Source organism: Nicotiana attenuata, unplaced genomic scaffold, assembly GCF_001879085.1.
Source record: "Nicotiana attenuata strain UT unplaced genomic scaffold, NIATTr2, whole genome shotgun sequence".
Taxonomy (NCBI): Eukaryota; Viridiplantae; Streptophyta; class Magnoliopsida; order Solanales; family Solanaceae; genus Nicotiana; species Nicotiana attenuata.
The window spans coordinates 37,417-57,270 of record NW_017673184.1 but is presented as its reverse complement, the minus strand read 5'-3'; the positions used below and the strand labels follow the sequence as shown (position 1 = coordinate 57,270).

The 19,854-nt window shown below is 36.4% G+C and overlaps 1 protein-coding gene across 3 annotated transcripts; it reads left to right on the top strand.

The window, feature by feature from the left end:
- Positions 1-15,533: 15,533 nt before the first annotated feature.
- LOC109215666 (transcription elongation factor 1 homolog) lies at positions 15,534-19,503 on the top strand. 3 transcript variants are annotated; one of them, XM_019379778.1, is made up of 8 exons: positions 15,534-15,642; positions 15,747-15,791; positions 16,564-16,659; positions 16,761-16,852; positions 17,033-17,156; positions 17,582-17,652; positions 18,838-18,859; positions 19,058-19,499. In XM_019379778.1, exons 5-8 carry the CDS (start codon positions 17,044-17,046, stop codon positions 19,140-19,142), a joined length of 291 nt encoding a protein of 96 aa, XP_019235323.1. In that variant the 5' UTR covers positions 15,534-15,642; positions 15,747-15,791; positions 16,564-16,659; positions 16,761-16,852; positions 17,033-17,043; the 3' UTR covers positions 19,143-19,499. The 3 variants fall into 3 exon arrangements, with proteins under 3 accessions (XP_019235323.1, XP_019235324.1, XP_019235322.1); XM_019379779.1 differs by lacking the exon at positions 16,564-16,659; XM_019379777.1 differs by lacking the exons at positions 16,564-16,659; positions 16,761-16,852 and having other exon boundaries at positions 19,058-19,503.
- The last annotated feature ends 351 nt before the right edge of the window (positions 19,504-19,854 follow it).

Below are 19,854 nucleotides of genomic sequence, written 5' to 3'. Positions count from 1 at the left end.
CTTTGTTATGGAAGTAACAAATGCAGAAAATGCTATTGTAATACATTTGTTTCATTCGGAACTCGATCAAGACAAGAACGAGGTAAATTTTAATAATTTAACTTGGGATTGGAGGAACGATTTTGTCAATTTTTTGCAGTACAGAATCTTGCCTGAAGACAAGAAGAAGTCATAGGTACTTCGCCAAAAAGCTGTCCGATATGGCTTAATTCGGGGAAACTTATAGCGAAAGATGATCGGCGGACCTTTAGCACGGTGCCTTGGTCCTTCACAAACAGAATATGTAATGAGGGAAGTACACGAAGGGCATTATGGCAACCATGCTGGGGGAAGATTATTGGTTAATACTTTAATAAGAGTGGGATACTATTGGCCAAAATTGGAAGTAGAAGCAGAAAACTTTGTAGCCAAGTGCGATAAATGTCAACGATATGCCAATAACATGCATCGCGCAGCAAAATTGTTACATTAAGTTTTCTTGCCATGGACTTTCATGAAGTGGAGCATGAATATCGCAAGTCCATTACCTCAAGCGAAAGGAAAGGTACGGTTTCTATTGGTCTTAACAGATTATTTTTCAAAATGGGTAGAAGCAGGAGCTTTCAAAGAGGTGCGAGAGAAAGAAGTTAGGGACTTTATTTGGTGAAACATTATCTGTCATTTTGGAGTTCCAAAGGAAATCGTGTGTGACAACGGCCCGCATTTCATAGGCACGAAAATCACAGAGTTCTTTCAGAGTTGGCAGATTAAACGGATTACGTCCGCGCCTTACCATCCCATAGCTAATGGACAAGTTGAGTCAACAAACAAAGTTATTATTAATACCTTGAAGAAAAGATTAGAGGAGTCAAAGGGAAATTGGCCAGAAGTCTATTATGGGCTTATCGAACAACAGAAAAAACAAGTACGGGCGAGACTCCATTTTCACTCGTCTATGGCACTGAAGCCCTAATTCTAGTTGAAATAGGTGAACCAAGTATGAGATACACACATGCTACTGAGGAAGCAAATAAAGAAGAAATGTAGACATTTCTGGATTTATTAGAGGAAAGGATGGAAGCTAAGGATGGCGGCTCAAAAATAGATGATTGAACGATATTACAACAGGAAAGCAAATATGAGGTACTTCAAGATTGGGGACTTCGTCCTCAAAAAGGTGTTTCGGGCAATGAAAATGGCTAATGCCGGTAAGTTAAGTCCAAATTGGGAAGGCCCTTATAGGATTCGAGGCATCACTGGAAAAAGGGCGTATGAGCTGGAAACCATGGATAGCAGCATACTACCATCACATTGGAACGTTGTTCATTTGAAGTATTATTATTTCTAGGCAAAGGAAGTACCCACGGTCAGGTATCACTTAGATATAATTTTATTTTGTTTTTTTGAATTTTACTAACAATTTTAGATGATAGGAAAAAAGCTAGCTCGTACCAAATGATGATATTAGACCCGAAAGACACGCGGAATACTGAGTTATTCCCGGTCTAGGTTATAACCTTTCTGATGGAAAAAAGGGGTTAAGTAGTCATCATCTAAACATATACCTTTGAGCCCCGTGTGTATTTTCCTTTTCGGGGAATGGACCAAAAGGAAGGAACAATTCAGTGTTTAAGATTTCATACTTCAAAGCTCTAACACTTAGGGGGACTATACATATAGGCAAAGAAGTTAAGAGTCAAAATCTCAAGCCAAAGAGTCAAAAATCAAGCCTGAATCAAAAACCTTGAAGCAACCTTAAGAAGGTGTGAACTCGAAAAAGGGCATAAGATACGAATCCAAGTTCCTACGAGTTTGTAGGTTAAGGCCAAAAATTAGTCACGGGATAAAAAAACCCGAGTTTCTATTAGTTACGAGATAATAAACCCGATTTTGTATCTGAAAATCTGCTACAAAGGAAGCAGTTATGAAAGTAATGTACGAATAATAAAGAAAATCATATACGAAACTTATTTGAAAGTTCAAAGCATGAAACTTCTTCAAATTTTTTCCTTTTTCTATTTCATCTTTCATATATTTATACCAAAATAAAGATGAGACGTCATCTTCATCAGTATCGCTTATATAAAAGGACTCTCTTTTATAAAAGTTTGTGTTTATCAAAATCACAGATTATTAAAGCATTTCTAAATGCAAGTTCAAATATCAAAGAGCAAACTAAAGGCTTAGATATCAAAATAAACGATGAAAGTAACCGAAGTTGAAATATTAAACTTTGGGGAAAACATAGGTACTTGTTTGTCATTAAACCCCAAAACAAGATAGGGGTAACCAAAAAACAGCCTTCCAAAAAAGAAAATAAACTTCCCAAAAATTGAATAAACATGAAAGCAAGAAAAAACTAAGGGGCATCATCTGCGGGAGCATCATTAACGGAAGTAGAAGGGTCAACTTGAGAAGAAGAAGCTTGGACATTAGCTTCACAGAAACAAGTCCATCACCTGCGGAACCTTCATCTTCAGGTGAAGAAAAGCTTTGACGTTGCTAAGTTTTATCAATTGCTTCTTTAGCTTTAATAATCTCAGCATTAAGGTCAAAAACCTCCTGGTTGGCTTCCATTAGAGTCTCTAGGCGAGTGTTTAAAAAGCCCCAGCTCACATCTAATGACAATTTATCCTCGAGAATCTCATAGTCCTTCTCCCATTGATCAATTTCAGCTCTTAGCTCTCCTTTTTCTGCTTCAGATGCCTCATAGGCTATCTTCAAAGGAGTAAGAGAACTTTCCAAGAATTAATCTTATCAGTAGAGGCACGGAGATCTTCTTGAGCTTGAGTAAATGTTTGGACTAATTCTCCCACATACACCTCTTTTTGATTAAGGAGTTCCCTTAAACTTCTTATCTCTTCAGTCGCCTTGGAAAGTTGTTCAGCAAAAGAGGACTCAAGTATATCCTTGTCTTTTCCAACATGGCTAGAAGAAGCCTTTTCAACTGCTAATTCAGCAGTAACCATTTTCATTTGTTGCACTAAGGCGTTCTTTTCTTCTGCCAAAATCTCTTTCTCCAATTGAAGACCTTCGAATTAACCTTTTCAGTTATCAGCTTTGGTGCGAAAGTCTACCGCTTGCTGCTCCGCTTAAGAAATCCTTTTCATAAGTTCAGTGTCAATCAAGTTGATCTGCAAAAAAATAGAAAGGTTCATGAATAAGAAAGAGAAAGGAAGGGGAGTATAATCAAGACTATACCTTCAAAGAAGAATGAACGACATCATTCATCCAAGTCAGGGAGCTATGGCTTTGTAACTTCTTCTTCTCTACGGGTCCAATCAAGGGCTTTAACCGCACATCAGCTTGACCCGATTTCTTTAGTAAACTCCCACCTTCAGGGACTTCCACAACAATTCTTTTCATTGTCAACCCGCTGCTAGAGGGTCCAGTCTCTACATGAGAAGCAGTCACGGGAATAGCAGATGAGGTAGACACAATTACGGGATGAGCAGTAAGAGGAGCAACGGGTAAAGACAATGGAGGAGTAATAGAAACTGAAATTGGAAGAGTAGCAAGGGGCAGTTCTTCATAAACAGGCTCGAGAGTTTCCATTACCCTCGAAGCCATGAGCAAACGAACTATCAACAGAACTTGGGGGAGGGTCAACAGCATCATCATCATCAGAAACTATTAAAGGGGTACTCTCTGGCTCATCCAAAGGTCTAAAGAGGACTGAACTCGATGGAGAGTCATGAGAAGTTGTGGCTTCATCATCAGAAATTACGCGTCTCCTGACTCGAGGTCTTCGCACAAAAGAACCCTCCTCTGGTTCTTCTTCACCCTCAGAGCCACGGGCTCCATCAGTTTTTGTTTTAGAAGAAGAAGCACTTAAAATTCTTCTTTCCTGAGCAAGACTCACGGAAAGTCTAGTAGAGGAAACAGACGCAGGACTAATACCACAAATGGAAAACCCTAGTAAAAAGGAGAAAGATATGAAAATCTGAATAAAAAAGAGAGGGAATGGAAGAAACAATAAAGGTAAAAATTACTGTGCGTCTTTACGTTCCAGCCAAAATTTTGAGAAAGGTATTTCTAGGACCTCTTCTCCATAGGTGCAACAGTCAACATCTTTTCTACCCAAGAACGGAAGTTGGGAATTTCATCAAAAACTTCCATGGATGCTGAAAGGTTGGGTATATTATTATAATAAAGTCTTGAGAGATATTACAAAAACAAAAGAGGAATAACTTACGTGTAAAATTCTATTTCTCTAGGAAAGCCATGCTTTCTTCACCCACTAACCCACTAGTGGGAGCAGCGACAAAACGAGCATACCAGCCACGATCTCGATCATCTGCATGGCTAACCAAAACCCTCTTACTTCTAGCCACGAGAGAAAATACACCTTCACGAAATAGCTTAGGGGAATATAAATGAAGCAAGTGCCTAAAAGTAAAAAGCACGGAAACAAGTTCTGCCATGCAACAGCCCTCCATACTATGGGGCCAATCTGGCCAAGACACACATTGAAATAACGGCAAAACTCAAGGATCACCGGATCAATAGGGGGTTTGAACCCTAGAATGAAAGGATAGGTATAGACGAAAGAGAAACCGGCATGGTAAGAAGTAATTCTCTTATTGGCACCAGGAACTAAACTTGGGAAGTCAAATTTCCAATAACATTCTCTTCGAACAAGAGAAAGAAGACCAGTAGTAATCAAACTTGGGTAAAGGTCAGCACGATTGAGGGAGGCTATGGAAGAAACTTGGTTTCTTACAGATTCACAATCAGTTACAAAGGAAAACTCTTGAGGAACAATTTCTGCAACAGTGGGTTCACGCATAGTTTCAGTTGAATATCTATTACTTGAAGAAGATCTAGGGGTTATAGGAGCCCTAGGTCTAGAGGAAGATGGATTAGTAGCACTACTTTGAGAAGAGGAACCACGGTTAGATATAGAACCAAGACTACGCAGCCTACCACCCCTTCTACTTCTAGTGGAAGCATTAGAAGAAACAAACTCATCAACAATTACAACCTTACGGGGATATGGGGAAGACATGATTGTCCAAAGAAAAATAGGAAAAAGATGCACAAGAGTGTAAAACAAAAAGACGGAGGTGAATATGAAAGAATAAAGACTTCAAGAAATCAAAAAAGAGTGGAGTATTTATAAGAAGACATGACCATTAAGTCATTATGAAGCGTCATAATAGATTTTTCACTTCGTGACTGATGCGGCCGCAGAAAAACCCTAAAAAGCGCTAAGGAACTGCAGAACCAATTGTAAAATCCACGTAGCATGAGCATTAAATAGACGTGATATGCGTCACATCGGTTCTGAAGGACACATGATTGTATTCGGAAAACGGCAGCGGAGAATTCTCGCCATAAAAACTTTCCACTTCCCGAATATTCAGTAGAGAATATTCAGAAGGTGGGGGGGACTATCTGTATTGGTGGTAAAATGGCGTTACACATGGAATATTGAATGCTGACATAGCATGACACGTGGAACGGTGATATAGTGACAAGTGGCATTCTCAATTAAAAGAATTAATTGAGGATAAGAAGTCACGGGGAGAAACACTCACGAGACGGTACAGAGAAGAGAACCGAGCCTAATAGTTGACAAAGAAGAGATGAGGACGGAATGAATAAAGAACAAAAAGAAGGAAAGATGCATGAACCGGAAGTAAATAAGGAAGGAGAATCGGAATAGTTATATGGTATTTATAGCTATAAATACGCCAGTTATAGATATTCGAGATGATGGGCCACCAGTATCATTAACGCCCATAATAAACCCAAATTATGTGGAAAAACCGTTACAATTGTATATTCCTATATAAGAACACGGCGTTTTATTTGTAAAGACATATCTTAAGTAGTATTGCAATATACTCTTTACTTTACTGCTTTCTCGAAATTCTCTATCTTGATTTTACACTTTGACCATCAATTAGTTCATTTGCCATACTTATCATTTTCTTTAAATATCATTGTAAAAGTGAAGTAAAACTTGGTTATCAGTAACCCATTTTTTTCTAAATTTAGACTTTGATCAAGAAACATATTTTTGGTTAAACAAGGGTCACTCCCACCTTGTCCTGAATAACTTCATTCCTAATTCTATCAAACCTAGTATGCCCACACATCCATCTCAACATCCTCATTTTCGCTACTTTCATCTGCTAGACATGGGAGTTTTTGACTGGCCAACACTCTGCCCCATACAACATAGTCGGCCTAACCACTACCTTGTAGAAATTAACCTTAAGTCTCAACGGCACATTCTTATCACACAAGATACCGGAAGCAAGCCTCCACTTCATCCACCCTGCTCTGATACGGTGTGTCACATCCTCATCTATCTCCCCATCTTTCTCAATTATAGATCCCAGATACTTGAAACTCTCTCTCTTGGGAATGACTTGCTTATCGAGTCTCACATCCCTGTCCGCCTCCTGGGTAACACCGCTGAACTTGCACTCCAAGTATTCATTCTTGGTCCTACTCAACTTGAAACCCTTAGACTCCAGAGTATGTCTCCAGACCTCCAGCCTCTCATTAGCGCCACCTCGCGTCTCATCAATCAGGTGGTGCATTAATTCATATTAATTCAGATGGTGGCTCAAAAGCAGATGATTGAACGATACAACAGGAAGGCGAACCTAAGGTATTTCAAAATTGGGGACTTCGTCCTCAAAAAAGTATTTCGATCAACACAATCGGCAAACGTAGGAAAGTTGAGTCCAAATTGGGAAGGCCCATATAGAGTTAAAAAGAATTGCTGGAAAAAGAGCATACGAGTTGGAAACTATGGACAGCAAGGTGTTACCATCCCATTGGAATGCAGCCCATTTGAAGAAAATTTACTTCTAAAGAAGTTAATACCCATGGCCAGATATCATGAAAGTTCAATTTTACTTTGTTCATTTAAGTTTTACTAACCATTTTAGATGATAGACAAAAAGCTAGCACGTACCAAATGATGACATTAGACTCGAAAGACACGCGGAATACTTAATTATTCCTGGTCTAGGTTATAACATTTCTGATGGAAAATGGTTAAGCAGTCATCATCTAAAAAATTACCTCTGAGTCTCGTACATATTTCCTTTTTCTAGAAAAGGACCAAAAGTAAGTAGTTGATCCAATGTTCGAGATCTCATGATTCAATGCTCAAACACTGAGGGACTATGCATATGGAAGAGTACACAAGGAAAGAAGATGTACACCACAAAAGCATAGCGTATCCAAAGTTAAGACCTTGAAGAAACCTTGAAGAAATTATCAAAATTTTAAAAGCGTTCAAGCTCGCGGAAAGAATGGGCAATAGAGAGTTAGAAAACCTACAGAATACTCCCATGAGATTCTAGGTTAAGGCCATAGATTAATCACGGGAAAATATACCCGTATTTGTAAACCTGCTATAAAGAAAGCAGTTGTGAAAATGTTGTACAAGAATAGTTATTTGAAAGTTTTAAAATAAAACTACTTCAAATTACTTTATGTTTCATATCTTTGCATCAATATGAAGATGAGACCTCATCTTCATTGTTGTTATTATGTAAAAGGGCCCTCTTTTAAAAAAGACGTGTGCATATTGGAGAAGCGGCCTACTAAAGCATTTTTAATACAAGTATAAGCTCGAGAACTTAAAGAGCAAAAAGCATAATATGTAGCAAAAAGATATTTATATCATTTCCCCATAAACAGGGGCGAGAAAATCTCCCAGAAACTACTCAAAAGTAAAACAAAAGAGAGTTTCAACAAGAACCAACACAAAGTCAAGTTACTTTCAAAAACAAAGGGTAAAAACTAAGGGGCATCATCCACGGGGATAGAGGGATTAACTTGAGAAGATGAAGGTTGAATATCGGCTTCACCAGGAGTAAGTCCATCTCCATCGCCTTTAGAACCTTCGTCCTCGGGTGTTGAGAAGCTTTGACATTGCTGAGCTTGTTCAATCGCTTCTTTAGCCTTTGCGATTTCATCATTGAGGTCAAAACCCTCCTGGCTAGCTTCAGTTAGAGTCTCAAAACGGGTATTCAAGAAAGCCCAACTAACATCAAGCGTCTGCTTATCTTCAAGAGCTTCGTAATCCTTCTCCCACTGCTCAATTTCAACCCTCAACTCTTCCTTCTCTGCTTCCGAAGCTTCATAAGATGTCTTCAAAGGAATGAGAGAACTCTCAAGGAACTGAATCTTGTCAGACGAGGCATAGAGATCTTCTTGAGCTTGGGTGAGCATATGCACCAAATCACCCGCGTACACCCCTTTGGTTAACGAGCTCTTTCAAGCTTCTTATTTCTTTAGTTTCCTTTGAGTGTTGTTCAGCGAATGAGGGTTCCAATCTATCCTTGTCTTTTTCAACTTGATTGGAGGAAGCTCTTAAAACCGCTAATTCAGCGGTGGTTATCCTTAATTGTTGTTCCATAGCTCCCTTCTCTTCAGCAAGAATATTTTTCTCCAGTTGAAGGTCTTCGAATTGCTCCTTCCAATTATCAGCCTCAGTGTGCAAATCAATCACTTGTTGATCACTCCAAGAAATCCTGCTCATAAGCTCCTTAAATGTCAAATTAATCTATAAAAAAGACAAGGAAAGGGAGTTACAAACATGAAAGGGAGGGAAGGAAAATAAAAAGAGTAAATATATACCTTGAGGGGAGAATGTATAATATCATTCCTCAAAGTCAAGGAATTATAGAACTCAAGTTTTTCCTTTCCACTGGACAAGTAACGGTTTTAACCATATTTGCAGGCTGACCAGATTTCTTCAATAGAACCCACCATCGGGGATTCAATTAAAACCTTCTTTATGCCCCGTCTACTGCTAGAAGGTCCAGCTTCTTCACGGGAAGCAGCACCAGGGACAGCAACTGGGTGGTTATAGGCAAAGAAGTGGAAACATGAGGATTGGCAATGGGAGTAACTGAAGTCACCAGAAGAGAGGCAAGTGGTGGCTCCTCTGACACAAGACCAAAATCTTTTACACCCTCACATCCTTGGGCAAAGAGTCTATCAACAGGACTTGGGGGGGAGGGTTACCAAAATGACCAACATCTTCATCAGAGATGTCTAAGTGGACACTCTCCGGCTCATTGATGACGTCCAAACCCACTACTAAAAAGTAAATGGACACGGTCGCATGCAATATAATTTACCCAACTATGAGTCGGGGTCGAATCCCACAGAGAACAATATGTAGGCGATTAGGCGTGTAAGAGAACTATCACTTATTATGTTAAGCCAAACACTTAGAATGGTTTGAGAGAATATTTATAAGTAAATGCAAAAATGTACACTAACCTATGAAGCAAGTAAAATGATCAATGGCTACAAGCATGGATGCATTGGGAATTACACTCAAGTAACGATCCAATGTATTTCACAATTTTACAAATATTAGCGAGTTTATGTTAATTAGTCTCGGGTAATAATTCTATATTAGCTTCTTCCAAAGACTAACAAGACTTCTTAATTGAATTATTCCTAAAACAATTAAGAGATTAAGCACACCCGAATATGACTACAAGTAGTTTAATCCTATCTCTAGGTAGAATCTATAAAGTGAGGGTTAAAAGCCTCAAGTTCTTGTTGATTAATCTTTCCCAAACCCAAATAATCTTTTCCAAAATTAATATCAAGTACGTGGGCGAGTCCTAGGGTTAGCTAATCCCTTTGGAAACATTAAAGAACAAGAATAATTAAAGAAACAATAACTCACTTCAATATAACTAAAAAGCGTTTAATACATAAGCACAACAAGATATTTAATCCACACTTTAAACATGAATATTCCCATAAACAAGATTCGAGTGTTGAAATAAATACTACACAGTAGATATACAATACAAAAGCAAGGAAATGAAGAAATGAACATAAATGGGTAAGAAATTCTCAACCAAAAGCTTCAAATCTTCAAGACTCAAGTGTGTGTGCAAGAACCCTAGCTCCAAAACTTGTATTCTCTTCTCAAGATGTTGTAAAGATTGCCCAAGATTTGCCAAAGATGCCAAAGATATTCTACAAATGAGCTAGGTCGTGTATTAAATGGTTTGGGGCTAAAAAGTGTGACATTACAGAAGTACCCAGAACTGAAGCATGATCTTTGCATTTGAGAAGCAATGTTCGCATTTGCGAACAATGATTTCCTGTTGACCATCGCATTTGCGAAGTTTGACTGTCTGGTTTGACTTCGCATTTGCGAAGTCCTGTGTCGCATTTGCGAAAACTGCTTGCCTGGGTTGACTTCGCATTTGCAAGCATTTACGATCACTGCTTTCTTCGCATTTCCCACATGTGTGTCGCAATTGCGACACCTGAGGCCATTTTTCAGATTTTCTTCTTTTCAACTTCTTTTTGACTGTTTTTCACTTGGTTTCTTCATGATCACTTCTAAATCACATAGAACCTATAAAATAAAAGTAAATGACATTAAACACATGATTTTATCACTCATACATAGCAAAAATCTAAGCTTAATGACAAGATAAGTTGGTAAAATACCAACTTATCACTCATCAACAAGGCTAAAAGGAATAGAACCCGGAGGGGGGGTCTTGAGAAACATGAGCTTCATCATTTGAAACCACGCGCCTTCTGACTCGTGATTTTCTCACTAAGGAACCTTCTTCATTGTCCTCTTCATCTTCAGAGCCACGGGCTTCGGTATTCTTCCTCTTAGAGGAAGACACACTTAAAATTTATTCATTTGCGGAGCTAATAGAAAGCCTAGCAGAAGGAACAGAAGCGGGGTTGATGCCACGAATGGCTAACCCTAAAAAAACATCAAAAGAAAAGAAAATGATGAACAAAGAGAAGGAAAACTATGGGAATAAAAATCTACCGTGGGTCTTCACTTTCCATCCAAATTTTTGTGAAAGAAATTTTCAAGATGTCTTGTCCATGGGAGCAGCGGTCAACATTTTTTCTACCCAATCACGGAAGTCAGGAATTTCTACAAAGACTTTCATGGTTGCTGAAAAATGAACTTACACTTATGTGAAGAAAATTAAAACGTCAAGGAAAGCAAAGAAATAAGAGAAAAAATACTTACGTGCAAAGTTCTACTTCTCAAGGAAGGGCATATTCTCATCACCCACTAACTCGCGAGTGGGAACAGAAACAAACCGAGCGTACCAGCCATGGTCACGGTCATCCTCGGAGTTGACTCAAACTCTTTTACTTCTAGCCACATGGGAAGAAACACCTTCACGAAAAAGTTTTAGAGAGTACATTTGGAGTAAGTGGCGGAAATTAAAAGGGGCAAAAACTAAACCTGACAAGTAACGATGGCAAGCAACTGCCCTCCACACAATTGGACCTATTTGACTAAGGTAAACAATGAAATAGCGGCAAAATTCAATGATCGGGATCAATAGGAGGGGTAAACCCTAAGGTAAAAGGGTAGATATAAATAAAGGAATAACATTCATGGTAAGAGGTGATTCTATCATCGGCACTAGGGGTCATTACTGAAAAATCAGGTTTCCAGTGACATTCACATCGAACCAAGGAAAGGAGTCCTGGAGTAAACAAGCTAGGATAATGATCAGCAGGGCTAAGAGACGTTATGGAAGAAACTTGTTTCCTCATAGCGATCTGATACAAAAGAAAATTCTTGTGGGACAATCTCAGAAACAGCGGATTCCCGCATGGGTTCATTATGATCTATGAAGATCTAGGAGTTAAGGGAGTTCTAGCCCTAGAAGAAGAAGGATTGGTAGTACTACTTTGAGGAGTAGAACTACGAACAGACAAAAAATCCAAGCTACATAGTCTGCCACCTCTCCTACTCCTAGTAGGGGCAGTAGATGGAGGGAGCTCATCGACGATCACTACCTTACGAGGGTCTGATGATGAAGAAGGGTTTAACGAACGAGAAGAAATCTTTAGTGGTGAAGATACAGAAAAAAAAAAGATGAAGAACTACAAGAAAAGTTAAAAATATGAATGTAGAGAAGAAGAAAGGAATTTCGAAGTTGAGTGTGATGAGGTATTTACAGGGGAACGCAACCGTCATCAGAGATGGTAATTATGAACTGTCATCATGGAACCGTCACTTCTTGACTGATGCAGCCGCAGAAAAACTCTGAAAAGGCGTTGAAAACTACATAACCAATTGCAACAAGACACGTATCTTGAGCATTAAATAGACATGATGTATGTCTTATCGACTCTGAAGAAGGCATTATAATAATCGGGAAAAGGCGACAAGGAATTCCCGCCACAACCACTTCCCGAATATTTAGTCGAGAATATTCAGAAAGTGGGGGACTATCTGTATTGGTGGGAAAAAAAAAGATATGACACGCGGACCATCAGCAAAGTGACAAGTGGCACTTTCAGTTGAGTCAATAAAAAACAAAAAAGGCACGAACGAAATACCCCTGGTGTTTCATCAGAAGAGGTACCGGACCTGACATCTGGAAAAGAAGAAATAGGCACGAGATAAATGAAGACCATAAAAGCGGAAGATTCATGAATCTGTTATAAATAAGGAAGGGAAATCGACATTGATCTTGATTACGGAAAATCTTTAGTTATTATTATAACCGTTACAATTAAATATTGTATTGGACAATCAAGGCAATTAATGCCATTAACAAGCCAGAATTATGTAGGGAAACTGTTATAATTGTATATCTTTATATAAGGACTCGTTCCTCATTTGTAAAGGCATATGAATATTTTTCAATATATGCAATCAGTCTTTTACTTTATTCAAGTGCTCAAACCGCAATTCTAGGAGAGATTAGCAATCAACATTAAGCTTTCTTTCCTTACCTATTATTTTCATAATTTTTTCTGTTCTTTGAATTACCAAAAAAGTGAAGTAATTTTGGTTACTAGTAATTTTTTTTTAATATTAGCTTTGATCGAGAAATCTATTTTTGGGTTAAACAACTCCCTCCATTTCAATTTAGATGACATTTTTTGCTTATCGAGAGTCAAACTATGTAAAGTTTGACTAATATTTTAAATTTTTTGTTTATCATATTAACATTAGAAAAATTACAATTTATAGTACTTTCGTACAACTTTAGATTATCTAAATTTTAATTTTAAAAACTAAGTTGAACTTGTCCAATTTAGCTTAAGTTTAGTTAAATTGACTCTCGATAATCGAAATATGTCATCAAAACTGAAACAGATGAGGTATATGGGGAAGTAAGATGCATGCACAATATTTGGATTATCTACACGAATGTACAATAACAGTCAAAAAGATTAAAAAGGGAGGCACGTTTAGCTACCAATTGGCCCGTAAATGGAAGAAATTAATAGGGGTTTTGACACAGTTACCCACAAAAATAAACCTATTTACCCTTGTCTATCCATTTGTTTTTCTACCCATAAACTAATTACATTTTCTACCCATAGTAGTTTTTGTGGGAAATTTTTTCGTTATTCTCCAATTCTTTTTTATTTCTATGCTTCTTTTCTTTTTTCCTTTTTTTTCTTTCTTTTCTCCTTTTCTTTTTTCTCCTTTTCTTCCTATTTTTTTCTTTTTTCTCTTTTATTCATTTATTTTTGCCCAAATCGTATTGTTATTTTTACCATAACTTATTTCACACTCAAATTTGACTCCTTTATTTTTTTTATTTTTATTTTTTCTTTATTTCTTGTTCCTTTTCTAATTCCACGTGATTGTCATGCAAACCTTGATCTCCTTCCCTACAAATATCAATACATACTCTACCATTAGCAGTAACACCAACCAGTGATGGAGCAAGAAAACATAATCTACGGCCACTAAATCTCCATATATACTAGTTAGAATAGAAAATGATAATAAATATTGGAAAATGCAATAAAAATATAAGTAGCAAAAAAGACTTCTAGTACCATATGATACCAATATGGTATACATGTATACTAACAGAGTATATGATTGCTCTAGAATATTGCTACAACTATCTGTGACTATACTACTGTACCAAAACATTAAAGGATACAATAGAAGTATGAGAAAATTACATGCTCACATTGCAAGCTAAATATTCGCAAAGCAACTTGCTCATTTCATATACTAACAGGGTATATAGTTGTATGGGTCGTTCCAACAATTGCCTATAATTATAAAAACTATTACATAATACACACAATCTATATCCATCAGCACAAAAAAATTCCAACACTGCAAATCACGTTCATATAAATAATTTAAGAATAGAATTCACTTAAAAATGCAGCCAAAACAACCAAAATAATGTTCAAACTACCATATGATACCAATATGGCATATAACTATACCAACATGGTATACAGTTTTACTGGTTAATTTCCGACAACTATATGACTATACTACTATTACATAACACATATGCATAAAGAGAAAAATAAAAAAATAGTGTATCACATATTAATATAATAAAGTATTTCAAGATATTGTACTATATTACTATTATTAAAAGAAAATCAAATATTGTACTAATTAAATGCAGCTAATACAACCAAAAAATGATTCAACCAGCATATGATACCAATATAGTATATAGCTATACTAATAGGGTATATAGTTGGAATGAATTGTATACCAAAATGGTATATTTGTATATTATTTGAGTATCAACTTTCCAAACAAACTCATATAGGATTAGATCAAAACAATTAAAAACTCAAACAAACCAAGTTATGAGTTTCAAGCTTCAAGGTCCTTCAATGGTGGATTTGAATTTTTGTACAATAAATCTCCAAAACCAGTTTGGGTGAAGAGAAAGACGAAGGTATTAGTGAGAAACAAATGTGAATTGCCATTGATGATGAACCCCAGAATACGACAATAAGAGAAGATTAGTAGTTTTTGGTCACATATGTGTGCTTTTTACAGAGATGATACGAGATTTGGATTAGAATTACTGAAATTGGGATTGTCGTTTTTGCTTCAAATGAAAAAAGAGCAGAGTGGAGTAAGAGTTGGAGAAGCAGTTGAGCTGGGGGACAAGCTGCGCGTGATTCCAATTATTACTCCCTCATATTATTGGGAAATAACCGGGTAAATAGTTTGGGCAGCATGGGTAGGAGTAGTAAATAGTTTGGGTCTGTGCATTAAAGGGTAGATAGTTTAAAATTAATGGGTATAAAGTAAGATTTTCCCAAATTTTAATATCCTAAACCAAAATATGGAAAGTAAAATTCCCGCATATATGAAAATTAAAATCCGAAACAAGGAATTGATTCAGTATTTTTTGGTATTCTTTGGTCCAATTAATTTAGATTCGCCATATAATTCGCTAAATGAAAAATTATTACTTTTCAAGAATTATTCTGAGGATTAAAACGTGTAATTACTTTTAGCTTTTTACGTACCTTAAAAAAGTAAGAACATTATTTATGTCACGCGTAGAATCGTATTAAATATATATCAAAATTATATCGACTATTAGGTTAGTCATATAATTTAAGTGTATAACTTATTTTTTCGGATAATTACATGATAAATTTACTATTTTCTCAATAATTTGGTGAATATTATGCATCCTATACAATTCTTGTATTGTGAATTTGTGAGTATTTTTCAAACCACTTATTCAAATTCATCTTTCATGTCGAAAAAGGAAGGAAAAAAGAAAAGAACAAAGAAAATGAGAAGGTAGTAAAAATATATATACTATTATACTATGTTTGTGATAAAAGGCCTTTGATGCCATAAATTGATGGCTGCTTTTTAGCTTCTTTGAGGTCAAGGGTTTCGAGTCGACAGCGGTAAATCCCAATTTCTCTATAATCCTTTTATCGAATTTCAATTTCAATTTCAGTTTCAACTTTTATGATTTATTTTGAGAATAAAGATTCAATTTTAATTGCAGATCACAAAAAGGCGATTTTTATCTCAGCTGTTCAATCGATTTCAGGTTTAATTTCTCTTCCGATTTCTAATGAAAACAATTTGTTAATTTTCCCTTTACCTCCCGATTTGCATATAATCACTGATTTTGTCGATCTTGCATATATGTATATGTAAAACTTGAAAGAAAATTATGTGTGTGCGCAAAATCTCTGTGCGTGCGTGCGTGTGAGTGTGTGTCTCTGTGTTCCTCTGTCTCTGTGTGTGTGTGTGTATCCACTGCCTTTAGATGCTGGCTCTGTTGATTGATATGTTTGATTAACCTTTTGTTGTCATTCCAAAGTACCCTTTGTCTCTAATAAATCTTCTCTTGAAAAATCTGTTGGTTTGTTTCTGTTTCACTAAGTACTAATGACCAAATTTCAGCTGTAAATTGCTCAGAGAGGACATCTTGATAGTGCTGAACAAACTTTTTATCTAGCTTATGAATTCAATTGTTTACTATTATGCACATGCTTGGAATTTCATGTCTTGTTCCAGTTCCCAAAAGCTTCTTTTCTTATAATGATAATAGTGTATACATAGGCAGCTTGCGCACACCTCTACTATTCCTCCGGGTACTTGCTATCTCCCATACAGGTTTCGGGGTAACTCTGTCCACGAAGGCTTAACTAGATGAGAAGAAATCACTAGTTTTTTTTTTCTCTCCACTGGAGTTTGGTTCCCGAAAGCTTATTTCCTGGCATCTGACTTAATTAAAGGACATTCTAACAAGGCTTCAAAATGGAGTTCAACTATTTGAGGTCCTTCCATTCACTTTTTCAAATGTCTTGCTGTAGGATTTTTGAAAAGTTGATTGTTCTTCAAAGTCTCAACTAGTATAGTTTTCAACTGGCATTCAAGGAATATGGACCCAGACCCCACCTGTTGGCTGAGTATGTTGTTGTTGTATTCAAGGAATATGGAGCAAATTATACTTACAATTATAACTCTATGCCGGACCTCTCATCTTGCTGCATTATTATGCTTTCTTCAGGGAAAACAAAAGGAAGAAACACAAGCACGGACTTGTCTTATGCGTGAAATCACTCTGGATATATAACTATTTCTTTGCAAATATAGCACTATGTTAGTTTTCTGCTGCTATCTTGGTGCAATGAGCTATAGTAACTTAAAAATTTATTGTTTTGATCGATCAAATGGAATTAGTTAAGATGGGATATAGAACAGCTGAGTATTCACACTTATTGTTAGTAATTTGTTTTTGACTTCTTGCCGCTGACTTGTGTTTTTAAATGCGCTTTACAGTAACTTGAGCTATGGGAAAGAGGAAGTCAAAATCAAAGCCACCTCCAAAGAAGAGGATGGACAAACTTGACACTGTTTTCAGCTGTCCTTTCTGTAGTCATGGCACCAGCGTGGAGTGTCGCATGTAAGTTAATCATAAAGCATTCTCATATCCAATTTTTTTCTGCGTAGGCATGGGATAAATTAAGCTTTTCCCTCTTTGCCTTCTTACCAGTCAATATTGCTAGATGCAGATGATAACTCCTACAATAGTCCTTTAGAAAGGTCTTGCTGAATTATGTCATCCCCTTCCCCCTTCTTCCGCCAGCCAAAAAATCAATAAATAAAAGTAAGGAGTGTAATAAGTTTCGTTCCAGCTTTATACATGCCGTACCTGCTAGTTTTTACATGGAAGTGTTCAGTTGCATCTCTCGGCGTATTTAAAAAAATTCAAATCATCATGTCATCATGAAAAACATGCATTACTTCTCATTCTTGGTCAGCAATTAATTTAACTTGCAATTGCTTTTGGCTCATTCTTATGACAAGTTCATCTTCCCTTGTATTCAGTGATATGAAAAACTTGATTGGCGAGGCAAATTGCAGGATCTGCCAAGAGAGCTTCAGCACCACTGTCACAGGTATATCCGGACATTTGTTTCTCGTGTATCTATTAATTTATTTACGCTTATGTTTTGTTATGTTACTTGATTAGATGATTAAAACCACTGGGCTGAAAAATTCAATGCGTAACTTGTAATGTTCATGAAAGATTAGTCAGAGAAATGGGACTAGGCGACTAGCTTATTAGAGTAATCTTTATCGATGTGTTCAATCAGTGGCATCAATAGGATTTTTCGTAAGCGGTGTCACGTTTTAAAAGTGAACAAATAAACAGAACACTACTAACAACATCATATATAAAAAAGAACACAATTTGAATCATCATATTAATAGAACACAACTCAAGTATATTACTACTACTTTTTTCGGTTTGTTTTTTGAAAATTATTCAAAAATAACCTCATTGGAAATAATACTAAGTAGTATTTTTTCTATATAAAGTACCTAATAATCACTAAAAGTTCCTCATTTATTTAATTTGACAAATTGTTCTTAATCAATTTCATTGGCAAGAAAGAAGATGAAAGCAAAAAGAAAAAGAATAACAACAACTAATCATGGAAGCAGCAGCATCCTTTCCAACTAGTTTAAATAATTATTGGTACTAGAGTTCACAAAAGTGACTCCTGATCAAATGGCTAGACGTTTTGCTAGCTTCTAAGAGGTCCAACAGTTCGAACCCTGTTCAACACAATGTAATCTGTTTTGTAAATGAGGGACAAAAATTTTGAAATAATAAATGAAGCTTCCAAGCTTCAAATCCACGACCTCTACTGGAAAACTGAGGCGCCTGACCGAAAGAGCTACACAATTATTTTTGCCAAGTGGTGTCACGTTATTTATCCGCATTTTTATTTTTGCTTTTTAATTATATATACATATTTAGTAAAATTTTGCGACCAAAGTGGTGTCACGTGACACCTCTTGGCCTAAAGGTGAATTGAAGGATCGGTTTTCTGTCAGATAAACTGCAAATTGCATTCGCTTATGTTAACCCGAGTTTATGTTGGCAAAAGATGTTGCCCTTTGCCTGCATTTGTCTTAATCTTTACCCGTTTAATGTCTCATTTAAGACCTGCTCACCTGCATACACAAGTATAGCTTCCATCCTAACAAATTAAACATTCAATTGATGTCGGAAATTACCATTTGGATGTACTGAGTTGGCTAACAAGTTTTTTTTTGTGTTTTTCTCCTTGCAGCACTAACAGAGCCTATTGATATGTAAGTGCACCTAACCTTGCCTTTGATTTCTTCAGTGGTGGATGTAGTATGTTAGCTGTGGGTGTGGCAACCCCCGCGACCTTCAGCTTGAAATTATATAGAGTTGAACCATTTTAAGTAGTACATATTATTATACTAAATTCGCACGGATTTACTGTGAATTCTAAATCCGCTTCTGTTATTCTTTCCTCTTCTCAGATATAGTGAATGGATTGACGAGTGTGAACGAGTCAACAACTACGAAGAAGATGATGTTTCCTACAAGTTAGATCCGAATGAATGATCTGCTTCAAGAATGTGCAGACTGTTGAGTAGCCAGAAATGAATTTAAAGCTGCCTTAAGCTTGACTAAGGTTTTGGCAATTATTCCGTCGCACTGCCTAAGAACCTAAACTTATCCAGGCCTACTGGAGTCCAATAAGTAGCTCCATTTAAGAGGCTTTCTATGTCCAAATAGTTTGAAACAGTCAGTTGCTATCTTGTTTATGTTTTGCTCCTGCAATTATAGCTTGTTTATATGAGACTGCCTTAATGATGTGAACCTAATGTTAAGTAGGTTTATTTATCCTATTACATGATGCCTAGGTACATGTTAAGCCCTTCATTACCCTTAGTAAGGGATGTAAAAGGATACCTCTTCTGAAGTGTTCCATATATATGTGAATAAATAATCTTTTTAAAGAAATAATAGTGTATATATATATATATATATATATATATATATATATATATATATATATATATATATATATATATATATATAGACTAATAACAACCAGTCTTAGTCCAAATAGTTGTGGCAAAATAGATAAGAAAGCAGTTATCCATCCATATTATCAACTAAAAGTGGCTTGGTTAATGAACTTTTTAAAGATGGGTCAGATATGAATAAGATCCATATTATTCACTTAAAAATGGATAATCAATGGATTTAACTTTTACATTTGCAAAGACTCAAATTGGGGGTTTTGGAGATTAGGAATTCTTCCAAAAAT

What these genes read in the sequence shown, in the direction of transcription:
- LOC109215666 (XM_019379777.1), top strand. Translation starts at nt 17,044, where the DNA reads ATGGGAAAGAGGAAGTCAAAATCAAAGCCACCTCCAAAGAAGAGGATG. An exon ending in ACCAGCGTGGAGTGTCGCAT is followed by an intron (nt 17,157 to 17,581) that starts GTAAGTTAATCA and finishes CCTTGTATTCAG; the next exon opens with TGATATGAAAAACTTGATTG. An exon ending in CTTCAGCACCACTGTCACAG is followed by an intron (nt 17,653 to 18,837) that starts GTATATCCGGAC and finishes TTCTCCTTGCAG; the next exon opens with CACTAACAGAGCCTATTGAT.